General features: G+C 46.2%; 1 protein-coding gene across 1 annotated transcript; it reads right to left on the minus strand.

Moving 5' to 3' along the window:
- Positions 1-1,241: 1,241 nt before the first annotated feature.
- Positions 1,242-26,463, minus strand: LOC119405079 (probable maltase-glucoamylase 2). The gene is made up of 24 exons (XM_037671851.2): positions 26,150-26,463; positions 24,139-24,378; positions 20,887-21,122; positions 19,086-19,258; positions 16,298-16,478; positions 15,345-15,441; positions 14,859-14,971; positions 13,731-13,856; positions 12,843-12,965; positions 11,924-12,052; positions 11,715-11,834; positions 10,502-10,610; positions 9,424-9,568; positions 8,480-8,616; positions 8,364-8,398; positions 8,078-8,188; positions 7,591-7,724; positions 6,138-6,222; positions 5,562-5,618; positions 4,005-4,132; positions 3,263-3,348; positions 2,502-2,551; positions 2,032-2,193; positions 1,242-1,586 (listed from the first exon to the last, which is right to left on the minus strand). Exons 1-24 carry the CDS (start codon positions 26,253-26,255, stop codon positions 1,242-1,244), a joined length of 3,228 nt encoding a protein of 1,075 aa, XP_037527779.2. The 5' UTR covers positions 26,256-26,463.
- Positions 26,464-27,691: the final 1,228 nt, after the last annotated feature.

The raw sequence follows: 27,691 nt of genomic DNA on the forward strand, positions 1-27,691 counted from the left end.
AGTATTGCGTCACTTCATAACTAACCGTGCCGGGAAAATATGTTCCAGTGTACTAGGCACTCAATTGGAGACAAATTCTTCTGTTCATCTGTAATAGAGCAAACATATTTCCCACGCCGCTGAAGAGCTTATAAATGGTGATTCATGAAGACGACAAAAATCACACCACACGTAACAGTGAATCTGCACTTTGGGGCGTATGCTATAAATAACACTCGACATCATTCGCGTACAAACATTCAATCAAATGAAGTATGCTTCGTGCACTTCTATGGCTGTGAAGTTACAGACAAGTATGTATATGTGCATCACTCGGGTAACTAGCGTACGCATTAAATCGCGTGTACTTCGACACGCAACACACTTTTTCTTTGATCTTTTTGACCGTAACACGCGTATTTCCTTCTTCCTACCTTAGCTTGAACTCCACCCACACATAAAAACGAGGGCCATTGTTTCCACTTGCAAAACGCTCCGGCAATCTACCAGACCTGAGGCACAGCTAAGTTTCTCTCAATTCCGCAAACAGAAAATGGCGCTGTGGTGCTGTTGTACGCTTGATAATTCCGGGTAGAGGGTATGTCAAACAAACTCCTTCGTCGCAAGAGAGAGAGTGCTTAGAATACGTGCCATATACTGATCAATGTTGCGTCGTTCTGATGGATCGCTCCGAAAGGAGCATCCAAAGTAGTGACTTCGTATTATGTGTAATTGTTGTTTTATGGGTTCCCTCGATTTGGTTCGTATTTGCCTTGAACGCGAGTTGTGCTACCTTCGGAGAGCTGAATATTGAGCAAACGACGAAGTCACAAACAATGCGCGTCGGTTTCAAATTTCAGTCATAGGTTTTCGTCTGTTTTTGCTTGTTTGTGTGTTTCGTTGTTGTTGTTTTGCTTTTTGTTTCCGTAATATGGGAGCAGGTAAGAAAATAATGCGAGCGGATTAACCAAATCTGAATGAAGATCAAATTGTCGTAAAGGTGCTTCACTGCAGCGCAGCCGTGACGACGAGTCATGTTGAAGCACGTTAAATTACATGCCAAACCCTTCACATGCGTCCTAGCATTCGCACGTCACAACAGACCGTTAATAAAGTCGCGCGCGATCCCAGACGAAGAAGTTTCATTTCCAGCTGGATTACTGAATTGGAAATCTTTCCAGCTGGAAATAAGTTCAGGTCCGATAATTCAGCTCGAAGTGGATGAATATCCAGCTGAAACTTCGTCAGTTCTCGGCTGGAATTCAGCCATATTCCCGCTGGACAATCATCGACTTCGAGCTGAAGTGTAGTGTTATATGGCTGAAATGACGAACCGGAAATATTTCCAGCTGGAAAGGTGCCATAATCCAGGTGGAAATGGAACTTTTTTTCATGTTGGATGGCGCCATATTTCTATCACGGTAGTATTTTAACAAACTATTTTGTTTCGTTCCGCGAACTCGCGCAAGCCCTTTGACAGCTGAACTGCGCATGGCACTGATAGGACTCATTAGAACCGTCGACTTCGTCAGTAGAGTTGCAGGACAGCCTCCTGTAGCCATACTGTTGAGCGACCGTAGCTGCAGGTTCACCGTGACTGTCAGACTCTGAAAAGATGCGGGAAATGTTTTACATCCCAAAATCAATCAATCAATCAGTCAATAAACCAATCAGTCACCATATCTATCTATCTATCTATCTATCTATCTATCTATCTATCTATCTATCTATCTATCTATCTATCTATCTATCTATCTATCTATCTATCTATCTATCTATCTATCTATCTATCTATCTATCTGTCTGTCTGTCTGTCTGTCTGTCTGTCTGTCTGTCTGTCTGTCTGTCTGTCTGTCTGTCTATCTATCTATCTATCTATCTATCTATCTATCTATCTATCTATCTATCTATCTATCTATCTATCTATCTATCTATCTATCTATCTATCTATCTATCTATCTATCTAAACTAATCTAATCTAATCTAATCTTCTTGCGCGCGTAATACCAGAATTACTCCACTGGGGGGTTAGCAAATGTTATTCTCACTTACCTTCTTGGTAGAGTCGTGAATTACCGAGTTCTGCGCAACGCCGTTCTTGTTCATCGTCACCCTCGACGGTGGAGTGTCGACGTCAAAGAACACAATGTTCCTGACCGTCGCATTCTGTCTCGTCCCGTTCCCGAAATGGCTGATCGACACGCGCAAGAGGTTCTGAAAGCAGAGTACACGTTCTGCACTAACGATAGCATCTCTCGAGTACAAGGTATCGGTACGGGCTAGTTGGTATTCCGTAATAAACTTGCGTACAATGCAGGAAAAGACGAAGGAACAAAGAACCGACAGCGACGAGCGCTCGTCTCTGTTGGTTCGTTGTGCCTCCGTCTTCTCCTGCGCTGTACGCAAGTTTAATCTCGAGTACAACTGAACTGCTCAGAATAATACTGCGCGATCGCAGCCCCCTCCCCCTTACCTTCTTCAAAAAAAAAAAGAAAGACAAAGAAAACACACTCCCACCTTACCTGGGCGAGAATGAAACTGAAGAGGTCATACTGGTTTGATTCAACGGTGCCTGCGTAAATGCATAAAACGCAAAAAAAAATGATAAAGTTGCATAGAAACAAGGATAACCGTGTCTGCTATTGCTGGTTTCGTTGAGTAGGTTGACGAAATTAGTGAATAAATCTAGCTTTGGTCGCCGTTATTTATTTTGTTTTTAACTAAATAGATACCCAAAACAATCGCACCTATCAAAGCAGCTTTTTTTTTTTTTGCGCTTACGACACGGTGCTCTCATATTTTCGTAATGGCGCCCCCAGGCGATCTTGCCCCCAGGGGTCTGACATAAGGAATATGCTACGAAATAAAGTGCATAACACTCACAACCCCTAATGCCAAAGCAGGAGCTGCAATGTAAAAGAAATTATCCTCGTATATCAAAAGGACAGTCCTCGTAAGTTGGTGATGATGGTGATGCCAATACCTTACGACAGGAGGTATGTGAGTGTATGCTGGATTCGGTAAGTTCAATAGCTGGTTCCCCTGACAATAACGGATCGATAAATCGAAGGCCACGTGAGACTGGTTATTCGGTATTTTTGTATTATTCAATATCTTGCGAGCAATTTATGCCATGTTCACCGCAACATTCAGCTTGCTGTTGCAATTTGAGATATGCCTTGCCTTCTCGAAGCACGAACTATGAGTTCGTACTTAACCTTTTCGTTTTTTTTTTTCTTATTACCATCCGTGTCAATGTTCAGCCATTTAAGTTTCAACTTACCTTGAGATATGCCGTCGTCTACAAAGAGTTCGCCGCTGGCGAATCCGTCTTTGGGATAAACGTAAAGGTCATACGGAACTTTTGTTCTGAAAGAAAGTGACATCCGAAGCGCACAACGCACAGTGAAAAAATGGATCCATGAGAAACTAATAAATAAAAATGCTGTGACAGAAAGGTACCTGTCATCTTCACAGAAAAACTCCACGGCGATGGATTAAATAATTTGTCGCTGCTAAAGTGACATTGAAATTAATTAACTAACACTCATTAACTTTCATCAACTTGAGGGCAGTTGTTTGTATGGAAAGTTGTAGGGATGTCACAATTCGTGACAAATCACAAGAATTGCATTAATTTGAGATGTTATGCTTCAATCGCGAAACTGAACACAAGCGATATCACAATCCTCTCAGCTTAGCACAAATACTAACTCCATAGCGTGAAATTCGAGATATCCATGCCCGAAACGTGATAGCAAGTGCGTTGGCCTTAATACATTTATGGTCAGTCTCACGTTTTTCAGAAACTGCTAGCTGGAACGCCACTGAATTTTGGCGCTTAAGTTAATAAATCTGAATTACCTGGAAATGGTGCTACATAGTCTTCGACTTCTGCTATATAGGCGAGTGCGATGGCGCTGCTAGGCGAATAGAGTTTGGATATTGTAAACTACCTGCCCAGGCAATTATTCCTTTGCCATGAATATATGTGCGAAAGACAGTACGCTGTCACTTGGACTTACCTGTCCATCGTGTTTTTCAGCGTAGGCTGAACAGGGAGGACTTGCCCTCCGCGCACGTGGACAAGTAGCGTCGAGTTCTCCGTCACGCTGCGGCTCATCTTTTCTATTGATCCGTCTTTTCGTAATCCCTGTAAAGGCACAAGGAAAGCATATTTTGTTATGCGTAGGCTTTCAACTGCACAAACAGTGGACTCCTACAGTGAAGACCTTGGTCTATCACCCTTGCCTGTCACGCACTGACACACTGATCTGCCTATGACACAAAATTATGACAGTGAACTTACGATGCTGTTTCGAGGAAACGTATTCCTAATACCGTAACTGATAGCTGCCTGTAAAACCGGAACGACGTTTCAGTGGCTGTGGATGATAATGTTATTACAGCAAGGCTCACAGACGAAGCGTGAATCAAATGACTGAGTTACAGACTCACAGGGTCCCTTATGCGCTGACCTAAGACGGCTGGAAGGCGAAAGCAATCATGTGATGTCATCATGTGACGTTACGGCACGATGACGTCGTAATGACGTCGCAAATTTTGGCGATCCGTGGATGCCGCAACTGATAACTGCCTGTAAAACCGGAAGGACGTTTCACCCACTGTGGATGATAATAAGACTATCGTGAAGCTCATAGACGAAGCGTGAAGCAAATGACTGAGCTACAACCAGCGCCGAATTGGGCATGCGAAGCGACGAGTCAGCTTTGGTAACGTATCCAGAAAGTCACTAACTTTAGTGAGTTTTACGCACCTTAATGAGAAGCCTCGGCGACATTTTCAGTGACATGTTTTTGTGGTGTACACGACCAGTCAAATTGCCCTGTTAAATTACTCACGGGAGTTTGCGCTGAATGCTTCGACAAAAGTTTCTATTAAAGGAGATATGTGCGATTGAATTTGTCACTGCTTCTAAAGGTGTATAATTATTATCACATCAGTGACCCGCATTAGTGAAACAACAGCTGGTTAGGGAGGCGAGGAGGGTGGCTATTCTACATGCAAAATGGAAAACTACACGCGGTAGTTTTCCATGTCAAAACATTTCGGCCATTTACGCACCACAGATGGAGGTAATTTTAAAGTTGCAGTTTAAAACGTGATGCGTAATGCGCCTAGGAATAAATAAATTGAGAAGACCACATATAGAGCGAGCCATATGATATTTACCACGTAGTGACTCTTCGAAAAGTTTAAAAGAAAAAAAAAAAGATAAAAGCTGACCAACTCAGCTTTCAGTGAGAAAAGGAGACGTCGACGTCGCCAACGTTCCAGCCAAAGCTCAAGATGTGAACACGTGACCAGAGGATACACCCGAAGATCCAGTAACCAGTAAATATGAGTTCAATATTGTCACGAGTGCCACGAACAAAAAAAAAGTTGGGAACGTTGAAAAAAAAAGATTCTGACTCAATCCCCTTGGTTACAAGCTTATTTTATCCATCACTATGAACTGCTAGATGCATTAAGTTATCCATCAAGCTGTGCAGAAAAATAAATCACTTTTACATCTCCTAAAGTCTGCTATATGGAGAATATTCATATTCTGAAGTACTCACCGACGTGAAGTCGAACCAGACGTCGGGCGGGAGGTAGTAGGAGTGAGTAGCAACATCCTGCAAAAAGTGTGACACGTGGATGGGTCGCTAGGCTAACTAAAGAAAAAATGGTTCGGTACTAGCAATTGTCATCTCATTTCTTTTTAAATATTTTCGTTTTACTACGTTCCCTTGCCCTCTATCGAAAGATATTTATAACCAGTTGGTCACACAGAACTAAAGAAAATACATGGCGCGCTTAAAACAAACTATAAACTAAATGAATATTTGCAGCTACCAGATTTTCTCTCTTTAGAAGCTCCTGCTGTACTTTCAGAAAACTGATTCGTGTCGTCTTATCGGCCACATTACAGAAACTAATGAACTTGGTAAAGCTCAATTTTCATTTTTAGCAGTATTTGCATGCCAAGGTTAACGTGTTTCCAATGTCATTTTCGGCGATCAGTACGAATGGGCTGCTCTTAAGCAGTAAATGTCGAACAGTAATTACTATAGGTTGACAGCGCTATGCAGTGCAGATGACATTCAGTGCTATTACAACGTCCTTATGGTGGAAGCGAAATGCAGTAATTTTACCTCGTCTAAAATTGGAGAAAATAGGATGGAGGAACCCCACATGAATTGCTCGTCCAGGGTGTAGGTAGATTTGTCCAGTGGAAACCTTGAAAAACAAATAGAAGAAATGTGAACCGGCTTGCAGGCGTTTTCATGTTGAAATAGTATGGCACAAGCCAGCTTGAAATGCTTTCGCGATGCCTGTCTTGTGTCACAGCAGTCAGACTATGTGAAACTAGTGCCATTTGAACCACAGGTGTGCGAGCGAGTGAACGGTGCGCGTTATGATCGCAATCATCACAGCCTTCATCGCCTCCATAGTAGGACGAAGGCGTCAGCTGACTCCATCGCATGTCTGGAAATGCAAATTTTGCAGATTTCTTAATTTTGCTACACTACCTATCTGCTGTCCTCGACTGCGCTTCCGTTCTCTTCACTTTAAGAACTGTGACTCTCTCTTTATACATATGAGAGTCATATATGTGTAGCACTCCCTTTAGAGAGGCACGTTGACCCTCTTTAGGAGAGTCGTGGAACGCACGACTCTCCAAAAGAGAGTCAATTCACGACTCTCCTAAAGAGCGTCAACTTGCCTCTCTAAAGGGAGTGCTACACATGTTACTCTCGCAATGTATAAAGAGAGAGTCAAAGGACACCTTTTTTTCTTAGAGTGTTGGCCTCCCATTCTATACTAGATAGTAACGACGCTCTACGCTCTCGAATTCCCCGATGTTGTTAACGGCGCATGGCTCACGCGTCGAGCAGTCCCCACAAGCAGGGGCGTGGCCAGAAGTTTTATTTCACGGAGGGCGGGTGGGGAGTCCGATTCTTGTTTATGTATGCTCGTACGTGGGTTTGTATATGTGCGTGCATGTAGTACACAAGTACAAAATGTTTTTGTTTTTGTTTTTTGGCGGTGGAGGTTGATCCTTCCTACCCATACCCCCCTTCCCCCTGGCGACGCTATTGCCCATAAACTCTATGGGTCATCGGCTATCTCCCCTACGCACTACATAACCTGCCCAACTTCTTCCTTTTTTTGTACTAATTATGCCAACTACAATATCTGATAGCCTCGTCTGTTCTGTAATAGTATATACCGCCCTGTCCCTCTCTTTGAACGTAAAGCCTAAGACAATTTTATTAATCCCTCTTTACGTGGTCCTTTGCTTGCCGTCAAGCGTCTATGTTAATCTCCTGGCCTCTGCCACATCTTTTAGTGCTGCAAGTATGCAACTATTACACACTTTTCAAGTACATAGGTAGGAGAGGTACACGCGAAGAGCTAATTGTGTTCACTTTTTGCCATGCATCCTCAGTCGTGTGCACCAGTTATACGAGCTCGTGTTTCCCACGGCAACCAGTTGAACACCGTCGATGGGCCAACCAACTGTTCAAAAAATTATTGCATCACTCAAACGTGATATGTGACGTGGCACATCGTGCAAAAAGAAAACAGGTGTTTGAAACTTACTCGAAGAACAGCGGTCTCACGACCGCCCCGCCGCTGAGGCTGACCCTGAAGAACAGCGTGTACAAAACAGGCAGTAGACTGTATCTCATAGAGACGGCGTCAAGGGCTGTCGGCGTCATGGGAAGCGTGTCTGCCTGCGTCACACAGAAACGGCGAAATAAAATCGATTAGGCATAACTAAAACTCAGATCATGCGCAATCTCTGAATATTCGAGCAGGTCAGTGTTACTTAACAACGTGAGGGTTCGAGCTAGTTGGTACACCATGCTCAACAATACTAAGCGCAAAAACTTTCAGCTCGTCCGAGTTCGTTCTCGTCTCTTGTCTGGAAGTTTTTTGCGCTCAGAATTGTTGAGTAAGGTTACTGCTATATTGTGAGTGTGCAATTAAAGTTGTAAAGGTCGTTGTGTGCTTTTCAGAAAGCTGGAATGGTGGTGTTATTCTCATGGTTTATTGTGCCACGTCTGATTTGCAAAGCAGTACTCACACTTGATCGCTTCATCCTGAAGTCGAGGCCAATTGGAAAGAAGGCGCCAATTTCGATCCATCGCTGGCACAAGAGTGTGGAGCTAGTGCCCGAACATAGGGGCACTCCAACCTGTGTAGACGTACAAAAGCGATCTCTGTGATATCGTGAGCGTTTATAAATAAATGCGAATTCCTGTATTTGCCCCTATTTTTCTAGCTTTTATAGTTTCGTTTTCCGAAAGAAAAAAAGTGTCACTTTCACTCACAAAGCGTGGCAAGCAACGTGAGGCGAATGCTCTACTTACATAAGGAATGCCGAACATGTTGAATTCCAGGACAGCTACGAGAAAACAAAAAAAGAAAGTAAGAAATAGCGGGGAGTCAGTTATGTTGAGGACAGCACGTGCCGGCGGCTACCCACCCACAATGGCTTTTCTCAGGCCCGACCATTCTCCGAAGTCTGGCAGCTCAACGAAGTGACCGGCAAACCGGCCACTCGAAGGGTACGTCGATTCGGAAATCACGAGGGTCCTGTCGCCTATCAGATCGGTCAGAGCCCTGTGAACGTGCATGGCCCAAAGTCGCCGTACCTGAGACATCACTTATGCACCAGCTTGAAATGGATGTAAACACTCAAAGTCGCGAAAGCACGCCCGAGGCAATGGAACACACACTAAGTATTTTGAAAGCCTGTTCGGTGACTTAAAGGGTGCTTGCTTTCTCCCATGACTCATACCTTTCACCCTCAAGGAGTATAAGATCGACTCCTGAATGAGGACGGTATAAAGTTTGCTTTTGCGGCGGCGGTTTCTTGTGACGAGTGAAAATGATGACAGACGCGAAAGACTACACGACACGAACACTTAAAAAAAATCATGGAATCTGATTCAAACACCCGGTGGTGGTGGTGGTGGCGGTGGTGGTGGTGTCATCATTCTTCGCTGTGGAATTGCCACTGGACACTTAGTCATGGCGGCGAGTACGGTAAGGTGGACTCATTTTAACAGTGGTGCTTACAAAACATGTGCATCGGTAAAGCTCGTGGCAGTGTAGCAGAATTTAAAATGGAGGCTGTTAGTATTAGGAGATATGCTCTTGCAAAAAGAGAGAGAGAGAGAGAAAAGAAAATGTACAGTTCGTGTGAAGCTTACCATATTTTCTCGCATACTACAAGCACCGACTAATGTTGACTACTCCTGACTATCAAGGTTACTGGGGATAATTAGAGGTAATTAAAGGTAACGCTAACGCGTTTCTCTCACCACACACAGATCTCGCTACATCGTCACGTGACCGTAGATCTCGCTTTTTGCAGCAACTTATTAGGACTGCCTCGCTGCGACAACCTATATACATATATATTACCATTGCGTTGCCATGCTGTGGCTCCAACCGTAGATGCTGTGGACGTCGTAGTGCCTGTAGCGTAGCCGTTCGCCGAACGCCGCGTTCATGCAGAGGGTGCCATTGTGAAGCTGCGTTGCGTTCCCTTCCTCGGTCCTGTAGGTAACTTAATTAGGGAAAGACGAGATAACGAAATAAGCGGGGATAGAGAGAGAGAGAGAAAGAAGGCATTGTATGTGTGCTGTGTTAAAACGAGAACTTTCGAACCCATTAAATGCAGGACTGTATTGAATCTATATATATTCCTTTTTCTTAAAATTTATTTTTATCCTAACAACCAAGTGGAAAGGGGTAATCGTCGCAAAGAAATGACGATAACTCCAAAATAGACGATGATGGCATTGTTGACGTCACATGGTCACGTGCTCAAACTGGTGAATGAAGGCCTGTCAGCGCTCAAAGCAATAGGCATCCTGTGTATGACACCTGCGGACACACGTTTACGGCTGAATGCACTGATGTATTACACTTAATATCCTGCGGGACGAAAAACATGGGAAACTGATGCTTTTCTTGTGGGGCGTTTCGGGGAATAACATATCGAAAGGTATGGTGGAAATTTAGGATCACCACATGATTTTATATGCTTCGACGTGCACTGATAATTGACGAGCACATGACAATCTGACGGGTCACAGTTGTATGGAGTTGTAAGGTACAGTAGTGTGACGATTGCTGTATTAAGATCTCAGCCAATGGCGTAGACAGGGGGCGGTGAGAAGGGGGAGAGGGGGTTCAACCCTCCTCCGCCGAAATGTTTACACATGCAAGCACACGCACGCATATACGTATATATAGGGTTTTTGAACCCTACCTGCACCCCTAAAAAATTTCTGACTAAGCCCCTGATCTCAACTTATCTCAACTGGTCGTTGTACTAGATGCACGGGAACACTTCTAAACGTCTACGTCATTTAGAGGACGCGCACGTAATTGATCAAGAGTGGCTAATATGTATCAACAAATACTGGAAAACATTTCGTCTTCTCACCCGGCAATAAAATGCAACATAACAAATTAAACTACACTAACTTCTCACCTGGCACATACGGCGGGTACTCCCACCGACTCTGAGGACACACTTGGCACCACACGTCGTTTCGTTGACAGGAAGCAGATCCGGTGAACTCGGCTGGTTCATTCATTCTCTTGAACGAGACAGGCACAGAAACGTAGCACAGTATGTAAAGTGTATATGTAAAAGCCTTTTACACTATGTAAGCGAAGCCAGTATGTAAAAGCCTTGAGTGAAACTTGGGAATTCAACATCGCGACCGTAGGCGTGCGCACAGGGGGGGGGGGGGGGGGGGGGGGCAGGGGAGGCGGCCGCCCTCCCAATAACCTAAGAGGGGGGGCGCAAAATCTGCCTCGTACATTGACTTACAAGGGGGGGGGGGCGCTGCGATGAACCTTTGCCCCCCCCCCCTGATGGGGAACCCTGCGCATGCCTATGATCGCGACCTAGACGCGAAGTGTTCAGGCTACGGAGGTGCATACACGGGGTGTCTTTTTAGAATAACTTTTTTTTTTCACTTTGTTAAAAGGATGTGTGCGCACTGAATGCGACGAATGTGGAGATAATTTTTGATAGGCGGGCCGGAAATATCTAGTATCTGGAAGCTGGTGGGTTTTTTTTTTGTTGTTGTTGTTTAATTACGAATAGGCGAGGTTGGTGTCCTTATGGCGGCACCGGCCTGTCCTGCTAGCTTAAAAAACAAACTATACAATAATATCAATTTAATAAAAATTAACAAAAAGGGCACTAAGCATATCACACAATAGAATACAAAATGTACAAACACTACAATTTAACAGCACGAGAGTCACAAATGTTCGTTGTTAAACATAAACTTTAAAGAATTATTACTTTTTTTGCAGTCTTCATGTCAGTTTCTCATATGGCAGCAGAGGGCAACTTATTTTCACCTCCACTTTGTAAAGAAAAAAAAATCCTTAAAATCGCACCTGATATGAAATATTGATAATTCAATTTCAACGTTTAAATGAGGCAATGATTATACGAAATAATCGTCTAAATTTGAAGATATCTAATAGACTTTCTTTTCTTCTGAATTCAGTGAACCTCATTAAGTTCTGGGTAATTTATGCCAAACAGTGTTATTTCTCCTCCGTACCTCTTTTGGGCTTCTGTCTGATACGTGCAGCCCATCACGTAAAGTGTCTTATTATGCTCAGTGCATAATACCACTGAAAGAGATATTAAGGACACGCCAAACGCCCAACAAACTTACGAGGAACATCGCGTCAAAGTCAACCGTCGATTCCTGGTAGTCCAGGATGGTGTTCCTCCACCACTGCCTGGTGGAGTTTTTCAGGAAATCTGGGAATGCCGAAGGTCCCGATGGAAGCCCCTGCCCAGAAAAACCGTGTAATTACAAACGTGCGTGAAACACCCAAAACTATAAAGCAGTCAGCAATTCCAAGCAAGCACGCGACATACCTTCGCGTAAAGCACGGCGTTAGGGTCAGAACCGCTTGTTCCGGACCCTTTCTTAACGAACACGTCGTCTTCAAGACCTGTTGTGTACGGGGCGTACCGAGTTACGTTGTCGGCAGGGATGGCCGGATTCTGAAAAAAAAAGGCAAATGTTCACGCTAAAGAATACAAGGTATGCGCACGTGTTTGTTCAAACTAGATTATTAAATGTTGATTACATGCGCCTGTTTACTTTGTTTCTTCTATTCCGTTCCGTTCGCGAAAACTTCGATGAAGCGGAAATGCCCAAAGGGAAATTATTGGTCGTGAATATACTCTTCTTCGTATTATTTTTTATGTACAACTGATGGAGAGTCGAAAATTCTTCATTATGGCGGAAATTTCGCTTCAACGACGTTCGTTGTGGCAAAGGTTTGACTGTGTTATTTCGCAAGCTTGGCGATCGTGATATGAAGAAAATGAAAAGGCTACACTACACTCTATCCCAACGCTAACACAAAGTCCATTCTGCTAAAAATTTACTTCGAAATGTTCGATAATTTTGTATACCCGAACAAATATATGACGAACTGTAATGAACTTCTGCGATGAGTTCGTTACATGCGTGGCCGTTAAAGCGAGCAAGGGATCGATACATATGTTAGATTACACGCTGTAGGCAATCATTTCTTTCTGCGCAACCGCGAGATGGCGCAAAGGATCTAAGGGCGCGCTTTCCGTGTTCTGTCGCGCCACATGCATGGATGTAGGAGCCGGCGCACGTCCGCACTTTGGCTTTCCTTGCGGCACGGTTTAGGTGTCGACCAAGAAGCGAAGCCAGGCCAGGGATTGGGAAGGCGATACGAACACGGTACGATTACGCTGTCGCGTTCTGCTGTTGAAAACGAAGCTCAAGCGTCCTCCAAGTTTTTCAAATACGTACTGTGACCAGGCCTACTTGAATGCCCGCGCTCGCCAGTTGCCGGGCGTACGTCTGAAGACCGCCGAAGGCGGAGTTCAACGTGAACGCCTTTGAATCTTGAAAGACGTCCAGCCAGATCATGTCCTGCAAAACAGGCAAGTTACATCGCTGGCGAAAAATAAATCATCTCGTTGCTGCAAAAAGTGTACGAGAGCACATCTCATAGGTGAAAACACTGTGCACTAATCACGGATCGTCAGGGAAGGCTTTGAAATAAAGTGATGAGTCCGATTGCTCTCAAAAAATAAGATATGAACGGCAGACCGGTTTCTCCACCGATTGATTCCGTCACTGACTTTATTTAAGGTGTCAGCAGCTACATTCCCCAACGCGTTCCACGTAGAGCGAACAATCTGTAATCCCGTGTAAACTGTGCAAAAATGATCCGAGGTTGAAAAGGCGCGCAGATGGCCACACACATGAGACACACACCCGAGGCACCACTTCCGGCGTCCGATAAAATTTCTTCCGAGAAACTGACACTATTTGTACAATCAACAAGCTTCCTCTTTATTTACCGTGTCAAACATGCGTAGATGGTCGCCTTGTTATTATGTGAGGTGAGGCTTTATTGGCACATAACCGTGGCATTTCTAGGAAATGGATATTTCACATATACGCAACACACAATACTAAAAAATTAAAACGACTTTAAAAGCTTTTACTTCCCTGTTCAGTGTTGGAGTCTCAGGGGATACGGAGTCCTGGGGGTTCAAGCAGCTCTGCCGTTATCTTATCAAATGCAGCTCGGTGCCGCTGCTTACTCATTCAATATTTTATTAATTATGTTCACTTCTTCGTTTACGTGCGCGTGAGTGAGTATGGGTACCGTTTATTTGCCGATCTCACCTTGGGCACGCCCGCCTGGTCGAGTGCAGTGACGGCGCCCTTGACTTCGTTGAGAGACGTGTAATTTGTCATCCACAATTGATAGCCCAGAGCCCAGATCGGTGGCATGAAGGGAATTCCTACGAGCTGAAAAACAACTGTCATGTGTATCTAACGAATTCGGTCGTGTGCACCTATATGGATACATACATATTATATGAATGAATGAATAACATTTATTTCGGCATAACACATACAGGATACATATGAATACATACTTCACTTATCCCAGGGACATACTCCACCGACGGAAAGGCGACTGTATCGTAGAAGTATACTTATGTAGTGTTTATTGTTTTCCTATAAAATTAGATAGCCAGCACTTCAGCCAGAATTGGCGTTGCACCGACATTACGCCTGCATAGGCTGTTCTTCCAAAGCAGTTTCTAGACCCGGCGTGGCTCTGTGGTAGTATAGCTGACTGCCACGCAGAATGCTTGGGTTCGATTCCTGCTGGGATACAAATTTTTATTATTTGCATTCGTCGGGTCAACGCTGCCGATGTCGGTTTTTCTTAATGCTCTCGCATTTAAATTACCAATGTCCGTTCTCGCCGTTCCTAGGTGGACATAAACTGTCAATCACCTGTGGCGGTGTACACCCGTACACCGTGGCCCGCGGTAAACGGGTGTGTGCCACACGTGCCTGGAGGAAAGGGTTTGACGACGTACGCGACAGGATTGTCATGTTATTCGTGTCATGGCCCGACAGTCATATTCGTCAAATCATCTTGCCCTCCCATGCCAATTTTGGTCTACACCAGTTAAGGAGGCGAACACGAGAACACTCAGACGTAGGCGGCTAGATAGATAGATAGATAGATAGATAGATAGATAGATAGATAGATAGATAGGAACGCCTAAGGTTCGCTAAGAAATGCTTCGCATTTAAAACATCCACCTCTTCCAGTGACCAGCTGTTGAGTAAATCTGTACTGCCTTCCAATGGTGGTTTTCATAAATTGTGAATATTGAAAACGCACCCTATACAAGATCGAGCATCGATATATATATATATATATATATATATATATATATATATATATATTGAAGATGCACTTGAAAGAGGAGTCAGTTGAGTGCGGCCTACCTTTTGGTATTGTTGAACCACCTGAGTGGGGGTGGAGCCGACGAAGAAGTAAAGGTCTAGGATTCCACCCGTGGTTGCAATGGCGATGTTTCCGCCTGACGTCACCGTGTAGTCTGTTTAAATACATAACGCACGTTTTATAAGCGTCTACAAAGAAATCAACTATGCGCCTATCGGCTGCGTTGCATTCGTTATTGAAGAAGTACACGTGGGACTAGCCGGGTGGCGCGGGGTCTCCCCTGCGTCTTCTCCGGACCAAAATAAAGTTTACTCATCATCATCATCGTTTCAGAAATTTCACAACATACGGTATAATGTACTCTGTACTTGCAAATTAAGACATTTCACTAAAACCACGTTGACGGTTGATTAATCAATAGCCACTAAGAAAGAAAGAGGCGACGAGAAATTTTAGGGTTATAATCACTCAAAACAAAGTAGCACTGAATGAAAGGTAAACATAGCGAGGCAAGAACATTGGCTCACCCATCGCGTTGCTGTTGAGGATGAGAACTCCCCATGTTGTTCCGTCTCCTTTAGGGTTCATGAAGAATGGATGAACACCGGCAAAGTTTTCCCAATTCTGGAAGAAATATTCAGGTTCTCGTAAGCTCCGCAACCCAAGATACACATCAAGTGCACCTCTTTTATTTTTTTTTAAGAAAAGAGGAGGCGGAAATACGTTGACTTCTGTATAATATGTTCGCAAATTGACTCGTATTAACTCCACTTTTAAGAGTTATCGTGTTACCCGCAGTAGTTACAACGCATCATTAACTGAACACAGCTCATCAAGTACAGTCAGCCATGTTATTGAAGCATGCGACCGGAACCATCGGCTTTCTATTCGAACATTCTGATATCAAAAAAGTTAGAAAACAGTATGCATTGCTCCCAAAAGGGTTCCCCGAACCTGTCACTACTATTCGCCATTAGCACAAAACTGGACACATGGCTGACACATGGTTTAGTTATCTACTTTTTGTATGTTTAAATATAAGTATCGAAATCCGGATTCTTGTGTCGTCACAAACTACGAAAGTCGCCCGAGATGTATGCTTTCAATACCGCGAGTGTACTTGAAAATACAGGATGCCACACACATCGCGTCAATCAAAAATACTATGTTACAGCTTGTGTCTAAATAAGGAAAAGCGTTTTGTTTTAGTTTTTTTTGCCTTGAGGAGCATCGTGGGATCGTTAATGAGCACTAACATCGAAAGGTTTTCCGTTGAAACTTAACGTGGCGCTTAAATAGGCGAAGCAACTGCATTGTTCTTCACATAGCAAGAGCTAAGGAGAAGCAACTTGAAAAGCGACTACATTCCTTAACTCTACTCTCACTGTAGGAGGACGTAGGGAGTGGGGATCAAATGCATGATCTCCAGTAAATGAATGCTACGCACCCAAACCTTCCGGCAAGATCTGAGTCTACGTACCGGGTTTGCGTTGTCCATGGCGCTGTAGTTACCGACGCGCCTGGAAAACATCGTGCCACTTCCCATTGCGAGGTTGATGTGCTCGTGTCCACTCTCTCCGAATCCGTACAGCTGGTCGCCGCTGTAAGGCAGCACCACTTGCAGGAACTGCTCGGTCATCACCAGGTGCCACGAGTCTAACCTGGGGTTTGAGGGGTAAAAGCGATGCCGCGTGAACTTGCATGGTTTTGCCAACGTCCTAACGTCGGCGCAAATCAAGAAATAAGCTTCAGTGGAGACTTGAAAGTTTGGCGGTATATGGCTAATTAAAAATATTCACAGTTTCGCTGCAAAGGCGAAGCGATGAACATGATAGCAGCAAATTGGAATCTTACACGACGTAAGGCTAGCGGCTACTTCAACATCCGATGAGGCGTAACTCAGCAAAATACTGGCGTAAGGAAACGCGGCCGCTGCAGCAAGCTTCGTGCTGCCTGTAGATTCAACGCAAACTGAGCGGTACATACGAATACAGCACGTACGAAGGTATGAGCCGTCTGCTGATCCCTGTCAATATACGGCGCGCACAAATGCGGCCTGCAGCTCAATGTACGCATATCTCTACTGGAGCCCCGCAGTCCACCGTGGCTGGTCGGTTCATGGCTCAACCGTGCTGTATGGAAGTGAACGACTGTGCGCGTAACATTGGCAGTTTCAAACTTTCCTAGAAAGCCTACTGCAAGCACAGTTGTGAAGTGCCCACTACGCCATAATTCTTCCTTTTGCGAATCAGCGAAGGGCCCACCGTCCGTAAGGCAACACGCGAAGCAACGCAGCTGCTCACTTTGTTGATGCTTTTGCAGCTGATGATGATCAAATATGCTTGAGCGCTTTGTATTGGGTGGGCCTTTAAAACACCCACTCGTTGCGCAATTTACATGTTTTGACGCCTGGAGCGATTCTACGCTTCTGCCACGCAATATTACATCCGTTAAGGAGACTCTTTCTACTACATGACATTCATATAGCTTTTTTTTTTCGTAGCAGTTTCAAGCAATATCATCGCTCTGTGGTAGAACACCTGCTTGCCACGTAGGCGGCCTGGGTTCGATTATCACTCGAACCTAATATTTTTATTATTTATTTTATTTGCATCTTTCTCGATTTTTCGGTCACGGACAAGATGATGATTTTTCGCTCACAACCAACGACGCCGACATCGACACCGGAATTTCTGCGAAACGAGCTCTTTAACGCTATCGCGGTAAAGATACAGTAATACCTTCCGATAGTGCCGATGTCGGGGCTATGGCTGCTATGGCTATGGTGGACAAGGGCTATGATGGCCATCATAACCAGTTCTGTTACAGTTATGTCTTCCACCAGTGCTGGCGAAACAATAGACATTTAACAATGTGTACGCCAATGCAAATCTCGTAAATAATTTTTATCGTTATGAATTTCTAAATTCTTTATGGTAATCGTTACATTTCGTGATGAACAATGCTGTCACATGACATCGATAGTTATTAGAGACAGATTCTGCCTGTTTTTTTTGTTGTTGTTGTTGTTTTTTACGTATGTCTGCATCCAACACTGCGCCGTCCATTTTTGTTTTCCTTCGTTATTATACACGTTCTGTTCGCTTTTTAACATACGTTATCCCATTATGTGGAAAGATAGACGTACAGCACAAGACGTGGGATGAGGTGCTGCCTTACGTAACATTCGCGTACAATACCGCTACGCAAGAGACCACACGCTTCACGCCGTTTCGTCTCCTATACGGTCGTGATGTTCAGACGATGTTGGATGCAATGCTCCCCTGCAACATTGACAACATCGACAATCTTGACGAAGATGCTGAGTGTTTTGTGCAACGAGCCGAGGAAGCACGCCAACTGGCCCGCGTGAACATCAAGAAACAACAGGACGTCGACACACGGCGCTACAACCTCCGCCACAGACAAGTCGATTACCAACCGGGTGACCAAGTGTTGGTATGGACCCCCGTGCGCCGCAAAGGTCTTTCTGAAAAGCTTCTCAGTCGGTATTTCGGCCCTTACAAAGTGCTACGACGAGTGAGCGACGTCAACTACGAAGTCCTTCCGGACGGAAGCCAATCACCACGACGCCGACAGCCACGACCCGAGATTGTGCACGTGGTGCGGTTAAAACCATACTACACATGTGACATTGATGACATTAGGTTTTCGTTTATGTTTACCGTGAATGCTTCGTTGAGCATCGAGGCGATGCTCCTTCGGGAGGAGGGGCAATGCCACGCGCTTAATATGCCAGCGAGAAAGAGGCAGACGAAGACGCAGTAGCTCTCGCGCCAGTGCCTTTGTTTTGGCTGTACTGTGCCGACCCCGTTCGGGACTTGGGGCCTTGTATCGCCGCCTTGTGCACGTCGCCTTTGCATTAAACGTGACAATATATTCATAAACTCTTATGTTATGATTCATGACGTTAAGAACGCAAATAATGAAATTAATGAAAATTTCATTAACTTACGTTCCGTGGTGCTTTGGAATATATCTTAAAAGGTGCACCGAGGGCAGATTTCTGTAAGTGATTAGCGCCTCATGAGTTTGTAAGCTAAATTATCAAATTTGCATGATTTTCATCTTCACACAGCGCCCACACACGAACACGGAAGAATAAGGAACCGACGACTTCTGTGTTCGTGTGTGTGCGCTGTGTTAAGATGAAGATTTACCAACTTGCCCAAATAGCCACCTTGCACGATTTAACTGTTGCTTTGCCGTGACTGCTCCAAGAGCTCAACGGTGAAAGGGCGACTCACATGACGACGTAGTTGTCCGAACGTAGCACCCTCAGCCTGGCGCGTCCTCGTCTCGTCTCGTTGGCCTCGATCAGGTACCGTAAGCGGCTCTTGTCCACAGCGGGAGGGTTGCGCATCAGCGGCGAGTCGTCCAGCACGGGTACCTCGTAACGATTTCTGTCCTCGTCGTGAATCTGCCACCCCGCACGTTTCGTGTACAACAAAAGTATATTTAAATTTAGATAGATAGATAGATAGATAGATAGATAGATAGATAGATAGATAGATAGATAGATAGATAGATAGATAGATAGATAGATAGATAGATAGATAGATAGATAGATAGATAGATAGATAGATAGATAACAGACGCACGCACGCACGCACGCACGCGCACACACACACACACACACACACACATACATACATACATACATACATACATACATACATACATACATACATACATACATACATACATACATACATACATACATACATACATACATACATACATACATACATACATACATACATACGCGCGTGGCATTTTCAGAAACCACGCGTAGAAATTTTGGTGTGTTGGGCACCTTCGCAAGATCTGCCCGCGTACTGGAGGGAACTGTCCAGCTCCGAAGTCTGTGGCTTTTTTTTGGGAAAGGGGGAGCTTAGAAGAGCCCAGTGTCGACATATATTTTAGAGAACAGTTAGCGATATTCAAACGTTCACAAGAAGAAGCATCAAAATAGATAGATAGATAGATAGATAGATAGATAGATAGATAGATAGATAGATAGATAGATAGATAGATAGATAGATAGATAGATAGATAGATAGATAGATAGATAGATAGATAGATAGATAGATAGATAGATAGATAGATAGATAGATAGATAGATAGATAGACAGACAGACAGACGCACGCACGCACGCACACACACACACCACACACACACACACACACACACACACACACACACACACACACACACACATACATACATACATACATACATACATACATACATACATACATACATACATACATACATACATACATACATACATACATACATACATACATACATACATACATACATACATACATACATACATACATACATACATACATACATACGCGCGTGGCATTTTCAGAAACCACGCGTAGAAATTTTGGTGTGTTGGGCACCTTCGCAAGATCTGCCCGCGTACTGGAGGGAACTGTCCAGCTCCGAAGTCTGTGGCTTTTTTTTTGGGAAAGGGGGAGCTTAGAAGAGCCCAGTGTCGACATATATTTTAGAGAACAGTTAGCGATATTCAAACGTTCACAAGAAGAAGCATCAAAAAAAGATCCTCGTGATAGGAAAGGTTAGAACGGTCGGGATCAGGAGCCGTGTGGCAATAAGCAGCTAAAGGTGCATCTTGCGAGTCCGTCATAATCACATCAAAGGATTGCGAAGCCGAACGTGAAAAACGCCAGAGCTCTATAGGGTATGCGGCAAAGGAAGGTCCACTTCGATTTCCTTCGCGATCATCTAACGAACCCTTCAGCCCTTCACTTCACGGTCTCCTCCAACCCTCCTCTTGTTCACAATGCCACGGCGCATGCGCCCTTCCCCTAGTGGACAAGTCGCGAAACGCCTCTTAATTTCGGAGGCCTTCGTTCTGGCAATACCAGCTGTCCTGGCCCCTACCAAAGCCATACCAAAACGGCAGAGGGCAGCACAAGAAAATGTAAAAGGTGGATTCCGGGTAAAAGGTTCGACGTGGTACACACACACCATTGCACGGGAGGTCAGTTACCACAGAGTGAGCGACTCACCCGTAACCTCAGCGTGTCCTCGGTGATGTATACCGCCTGGACGCGCACGTTGTTGATGACGTCATCGGCGAACGGTCCCTGTGACGTCATGTCGTAGGTGAGGCTGTAGTTCACCTCCCGGTCACCGTACGTCGTGTGCCGGTACCGGTATCCGAACGCGTCGTCCCGCAGAAAGCAGCGAGTGCCCGCGCCGTGCTCTGGATCCGGCACCGCCTTGCACCCGTGCTTCTCGCAGTCTATACTCGTGGAAGAAACAAGATGCGCGGTATAAATACTCGGCGTAACGATGTCGTCAGGACACGAAATTCGCTTCGTTATAAACGACATTTCGTTAAGACAGCTGAGGAACCGTAAAACAATCACGGAATGACAGGACGTTACAATGGCTATAGCTCGGGATGCTCGAGGAACAGGTGCTGTGAAAAGAGTTGGCGCTCGACGCTACATGGTTTCATGACAATGGAGAAGTCCTGCGGGATTCTCACATTAGTAGCTGCCTTGTTTATCAGTTACGATGAGATCAATCAATCGATCAATCAACTTTATTTACTCATGAAGAATGCAAGCATTGGGTACGGATTCAGAGAAGGCCCGCGGCTAAAGGAGGCCTCCTGTTAGAAATATAGTGGACCTAAATACAATACAGAAACCGAATAGCTTAATTCACGCAGTTAGTTATAACAACACAAATACTGAAGATATACATAATAAAGAGACACTAAGCACATATTAACATTACGTAAAACGAGTTCACCCCTTACGTAATATCCCTAATCTTATGTAATATCCGTTATACACTCCCCACCACTTGTCACCGGTGGTGGGAAGGGGGCGTCATAAAGGAAGCAGAATGAAGTCACTACAGTGGCGATCTGGGCACGTCGGTAGTCCATTTTTAAAAAACGGTAAAAGCGCACAAGAAACTGGGACAAAAAGAAGGCACACACACGCACACACATCGCGCCGTGTGTGCGTGTTTGCACATTTGTGTACATTTTTCTTGTGCGCCTTCAGCATCCTTACAAAAGTAAAATAAAACAGAATTTTAAAACATTACCGCCGCGTGATCGTGTGATCATTGCAGAGCTCTGACTCTCCAGATTTACGCCGCATGCTGTGACGCGCGCATTTCCCTCGTGGGAACGCACCTGTGACATAGTTCCGTGCTACAGCTACGGGTTGAGCCATAAACGTTTCGCAGATGAGAATCGCGTCCTTTGTGTATACTCTTAATCACGTCGTGCTTAAAGTGCTAGATATATCCAGGAAACCAGACGAAAAATGTCCGGTTTCCTGGCTATATCTAGCACTTCAAGTGGGACCTGATTAACAGTGTAGATCTGCTTCATATAGCCTCGGCGGGTGTCTGTGCTCTCTGAGTGGCCCGGTCTGAAGTAAAGGCACTGCGGCAGGAAGATCGAGGACTTCGAATAAAGCGATGTTTCGTATAAAGCGATTCGATTGTGCGGCGATCAGCGACACTGGTCATCACGAACAATATGATGCTGTTCGAGGTTCGAGAGACCGATGGGACCGACGGCCGACGGGACACTTACCGTCAATAATAATTGTTGGGGTTTTACGTTCCAAAACCACGATATGATTACGAGGGACGCCGTAGTGGAGGGTTCCGGAAATTTCTTCGGGAAAATGTGCAGCGCGGCACGGACGAAGGACAAGAAACGCACAACACGAGCGCTGACTCTCAACGAAGATGTTAGTACACCAACTCGCCCAGATCGCCGTATTAGTCCGGAAATTTCGACCACGTGGGGTTCTTTAACGCGCACAACCTAAATCTAAACACACGCAATGTGACGAAGATCTCCGGCAGCGTCCACTCTTGACAAGGGTATGAACGGTGTGGGCTCATCGGGCAGCGTCGTCGGCGAGGTGGTTACCATTGATCCCACAGTGACACGGCAGCCATTGTGAGCCTATGCCGTGTCCTTGATTAGCGGCGCGATGACCAATTGCATTGATATCAGACTGGTGGTAGTTTCGACGTCGTAGACTTCGCACGAATTGAAGGGCCACCTTAGAGTCGCAGAATGTGGCCCATTTACTAGGGGATTCTTGTATAACAAACTCCACTGTGGCTCGAAGAGCGGCGAGCTCGGAGCCCGTAGATGTCGTGATGAGTGAGGTCTCGAACTTGACGGTGATTGATCGAGATCGTATCACAAAGGCGCCCGTCGAACTTCCCGAGACCAAACCGTCCGTGTAAACATGAATTCGGTTAGCATACGACATATGCAACACTCTTGCGCACTGGAATTCTCCGCTTAACTCCAATTGCCGCCCACAGAACCTTAAATCGTTACTCCAGCTACAACTGCCATCCAAGATTTCTCGACGTGACGCTACAATGCTGTACCGGTTGCGGATCGGTGTAACGTTTACAAACTCATTCAGCCATCGCATTGGCATGACAGATTCATCCATGTGCGAAAACTGCAACTGTGTAGAGACATCTCTTGTGCCACTGTCCCCAGTTTGATCAAGATCGCCGGACTCTCCAATGTGCATTGAGTATACTCGATGATCGGCCCTTTACTGAAGGAAAGACCTTGGGAGCCTGGTCGCACAGCACATCAGCCCAGCAAGCCACACGAGCCCTCCTCAGTGGCGGATCCAGAGGGGGGGCGGTAGGGGCGATCGCCCCCCCAAAGCCTGTGTCAGCCCCCCTCCCCCCCCCCTGCCCGCAGTGCCTGTCTCTCTTCTCATCCCTACCCTAACCCCCCCCCCCCCCCCGGTAATATGAAGGAACCGCCGCCCCCAAAGTCGGCACCTGGATCCGCCCCTGGCCCTCCTGCAGTACTTGAAGGCAACAGCGTTGAGCGACCGCCTGTGAAACCCTGCGGTGTGTGTGTGTGTGTGTGTGTGTGTGTGTGTGTGTGTGTGCGCGCGTGTGTGTGTGTGTGTGTGTGTGTGTGTGTGTGTGTGTGTGTGTGTGTGTGTGTGTGTGTGTGTGTGTGTGTGTGTGTGTGTGTGTGTCTCCTTCTCTCTCTCTTTTACTTCCTTATTCCCCTCCCCACCATGTGTAGGGTAGCAAACTGGGCGTATAGTCTAGCTAACCTCCTTACCTTTACTATATTCCTTCTCTATCTCTCTATCTTTTTTTTCTCTACAACCGGGCCTCTATTTCGCCTTCATAGTAATGCGGCCGCCGCGCCCAGGATTCGATCCCGTGATCTTCGGGTCAGCATTCGAACCCCATAACAACTAGACCTCCGTGGCGGGCGCACTTACCTTCGATGGCCTGCACGGGACAAGGGATGTCCGTGACAATGTCCGGCTCGGAGGGCCCAGGACCTCCTCCGTCGGGGCCGCCGCCACCGGCGGTGCCTCCCGCCGACCCCGCGGGTGCCACGTTGTAGTAGAAGTATCGGTGCGTCGCTATCGTCACGGCCAGCGCCACCAGGATGATGATCATGCAGGCCAGGAAGAACACCACGCAGCCGATGACCAGGTGCGTCTTCGATATGCTCGCTGTCGTGAAGACCACTCCGACTATTCAATAAAATCTGAATTCCATGTTACTTCCGACAAAACGCGAAAAACGCCGTGCCGCGAATGACCGGGACAAGAAAGGTGTTTAGAACAGCTGGGGACCTGGCCATCGCAACAATGGGCAGCAAAGCATTGGATATATCTCAAGGGTCTTGCCCATGCAACTTGTCCAGCATGTGGTGTACTCCAGATGAAAGTACCGACGACGTATGAAATGACAGTCTCGCAACATGACAAGTGCCGTGAAATTTCCGCAAATGTCAGCTTTGCTCCGCGATGTCAGTTAAGGGTGGGGAGACGAAGTCTCCACCAGCTACACCGGCTGCATTTTGTTCTAGAAGGGTAGTATGCTCTTGGAATGAACACTGCGTAAGTGAGCTTTTAAGTTTTGATCACAACAATTATGGACTTGCCTTGCGTCCGATTTAACGAAGTCGATGACGATCATGCTTGAATTACTTGGTTAAATCGGGAAGTACGTAAAATGGAGAACGGATTTCTCGGTCCTTCAAAGTTTAGAATTGTAACGTAGCGACACCCTGAAGCCACCGCGACATGGTACTTGCGGCTAACCCACGTCTGAGCGTGTGAAAAGTCCTCGGAAAGCAGCCTTGTATGTTCGGGCGATGCAGGCCCGGATGGTCGCGTATGTGAAGCTATATGACAGGGTGCCGATGTGTAAAGGGGCATAGAACGAATGCTGCTGTTTTGCGAGCAGGCCACGCAAGAAAGTTTCGAGAAGACGACCAGTGCTGTATGTCACATGAAGCTTTAAAAAACGAAAGCAAAGGACAGTGAGCATTTAGAGTGACAAAGTTAAACCACCGCCGTCCGTAGTGCCATCTGGCGTGTAAGAGCGCTGCCAACTGTTGAGTTCGTTGTTCCGAGCATGGGCGCGGCGCAGAGCTTCATGAAAATAAAGGGTTGTGGCTGGCAGGCTCGGCTTGCTGGTCCTTACGTGGGACTGAGTCGGGTACGCGACCCCGTCGCGTTCCGCAGGACAAAGTAAAGTTTTCAATTCACTTCATTTGTCACCAGGGCGGCAAGATGTTTTACTGCGATAGCATTAGAGCGCACGCTCGAAGAAAAACCCATCTGTGTTAAAATTCGGAAGAAATCATCCCTTTTCTACAAATTTGTTCACTAATCTGTTAAATGTGGCTTGGTGCCTAGTTAGTTTCGTTAATTCGGGTTGATGACAACATGGAGCCCTACGGGTAGCTGCTGGGGAATGGCAATTTCTTCGTTATATCGGGAACTTCGTAAAATCGGGGGTCTCGTTAGAATGAGTTTTAACTGTATTATTCTTCGCGTGTGACTTTAGACGAGGTTGTGGAGCATGAATTTGTCTTGAGCCAAGGAACAGCTAGCCTGGAGGACGCCATTTACCATCTCCCACAAAAACTTCGGTGCCTTTAGACAAAATGTTTGATGCAATTGGTATACCGCAGGCTTACAACAAAAACTTCAAGAGAATATGTCAATATGCGCGGGTGTGCCGTTAATTTTCGTTCACACATAAGCGGACCCGTAGCTAGGCCTAGCATCGTGTTAGCCCTTACGATCATCATGGCGTGCTGAAACGTCGCTGATCTGTCGACGTGAAGAGCACTTACTAGCGTTTAACCATTCCAATAAGACCATACATAATCGCAAAGCGCAATCAATGGATTCCGTGCACGCATCTTTGTTATACAACAAAACAGCGCGTAATACCGACCACGTGCCCACGATTCGGAAATACACTCACGCATGTTGAGCCGTTCCCAGCAGCTCGTGCTGGCCGTCGAAGCCGTGCGATCCAGCCTGAATGTGTGAGATCGTCCAAATCCACTGCCGTCGATGTCCCGCGCCATGAAGGCAGCGAGAAGCCAGTCCTATGCGGATCGCGCCCGGCGAGCGGCGCGGGCCACGTCCTCGGCACGGTTACGCTCCGACTCTCCGCCCCGCTTCCAGAGAACGCCAAAACCAGAGCCGCACCGCGCGCGGCGTCGCATACACACGGCCCGATGCGACGTATATCGGCTGCTCTCTGGGAGCGCTCTGGCTTGATTCCTATGCACAGCGGAACAATGGCCGCCCTCCCGTCACGACGAGGCTCAATGTCGTCCGGAACGACGACGTCCGGTGGCGGGGGCGTCAGGACCGTTAATACGTTGCCTAATCCGGCCCGTCGTCCGTATCACAGACGTCGGGAAGCCGACGCACCATCGAGCGTTTTTCCCTCAGCCCGCCGAACGAGATGCACATGAATTAACATTGAACGACCATGCCACCCCGCGTGCGCCGTTTGTGACGGGACTGTTGTTCCGGTATGCCCGCAATGCGACTGCAATGTTCCAGCGCGTATATACGTACGCCAAACAAACGAGAACACGTACACGAAAGCGCGTATGATAGCCTCGCATGTACGCGTGCAGGCGATGTCCTTTCCAGTTAAGCGACGGCGAGCCTTCGCTGCTGCACAGACTGCGTAACCTGCAATGGCTGCGCACGAGCAGTTGCGAAATGGACATTGCAGCACATCGAGTTGTCAGTGAACCTTAACGGATGCCCATGAGTGGATAATTATAGCGCTCATTTGCTGGGGCGCGTGCCGTGAGCGGAGCGCTTCTATATCGGTGCTTTTTGAAGGGTGTACACTTAAAATGCTATACACCTTTTCTCAAAATGATCCCCCCCCCCCAAAAAAAAAAAACCCCCACTGCCCAGGCAGTGACCTCCGCCCTTGTACTCCCGTGCCACATTCCAGAAAGGAGGTGTTTCTTCGCTCCTGCGAAAAGGTCTACAGGGAAGGGGACTTGCATGAAGCTGGCAACCCTGTGCTGTAGTCGGATGATGCTGGTTGTCGGCCGCCATTGTGTGGCATGGGCACAGTGGCATGTATTGGCAACCGATTCTCCAGTCTGACCGCGTTTCTTAATCTTGCTTCTTCAACGTCCCCTCGCTGGGGAAATAGATTAATAGACATATGTGTAAGCTATATTCCGGTTTGATGCATTACCTGTGGGGACTGATGTATGTGGAGGCATTTAACAATTCATATCTACTGCGCACCATGTCAAGGCGTAATTTTTCTATGGCCGAACACTCGTGTCGCCCCCTGTTCAAGTACCTCACTGAACTTCTATTGCGTGCCGCTACGGAAGTAGCGGGAATCTATGTTGAGAGTTCCGGCCGCAAGGTGCCCGACAAGTGAGAGATAATAAAACGAGAGAAAGGCACGGAAGTCAACCAGAATTGTAGCATCCGGTTTGCTACCCTGCACTAAGGGGAGGGGGAAAGGGAAAGA

Source organism: Rhipicephalus sanguineus, chromosome 9 (assembly GCF_013339695.2).
Source record: "Rhipicephalus sanguineus isolate Rsan-2018 chromosome 9, BIME_Rsan_1.4, whole genome shotgun sequence".
In the NCBI taxonomy this organism is placed as follows: domain Eukaryota; kingdom Metazoa; phylum Arthropoda; class Arachnida; order Ixodida; family Ixodidae; genus Rhipicephalus; species Rhipicephalus sanguineus.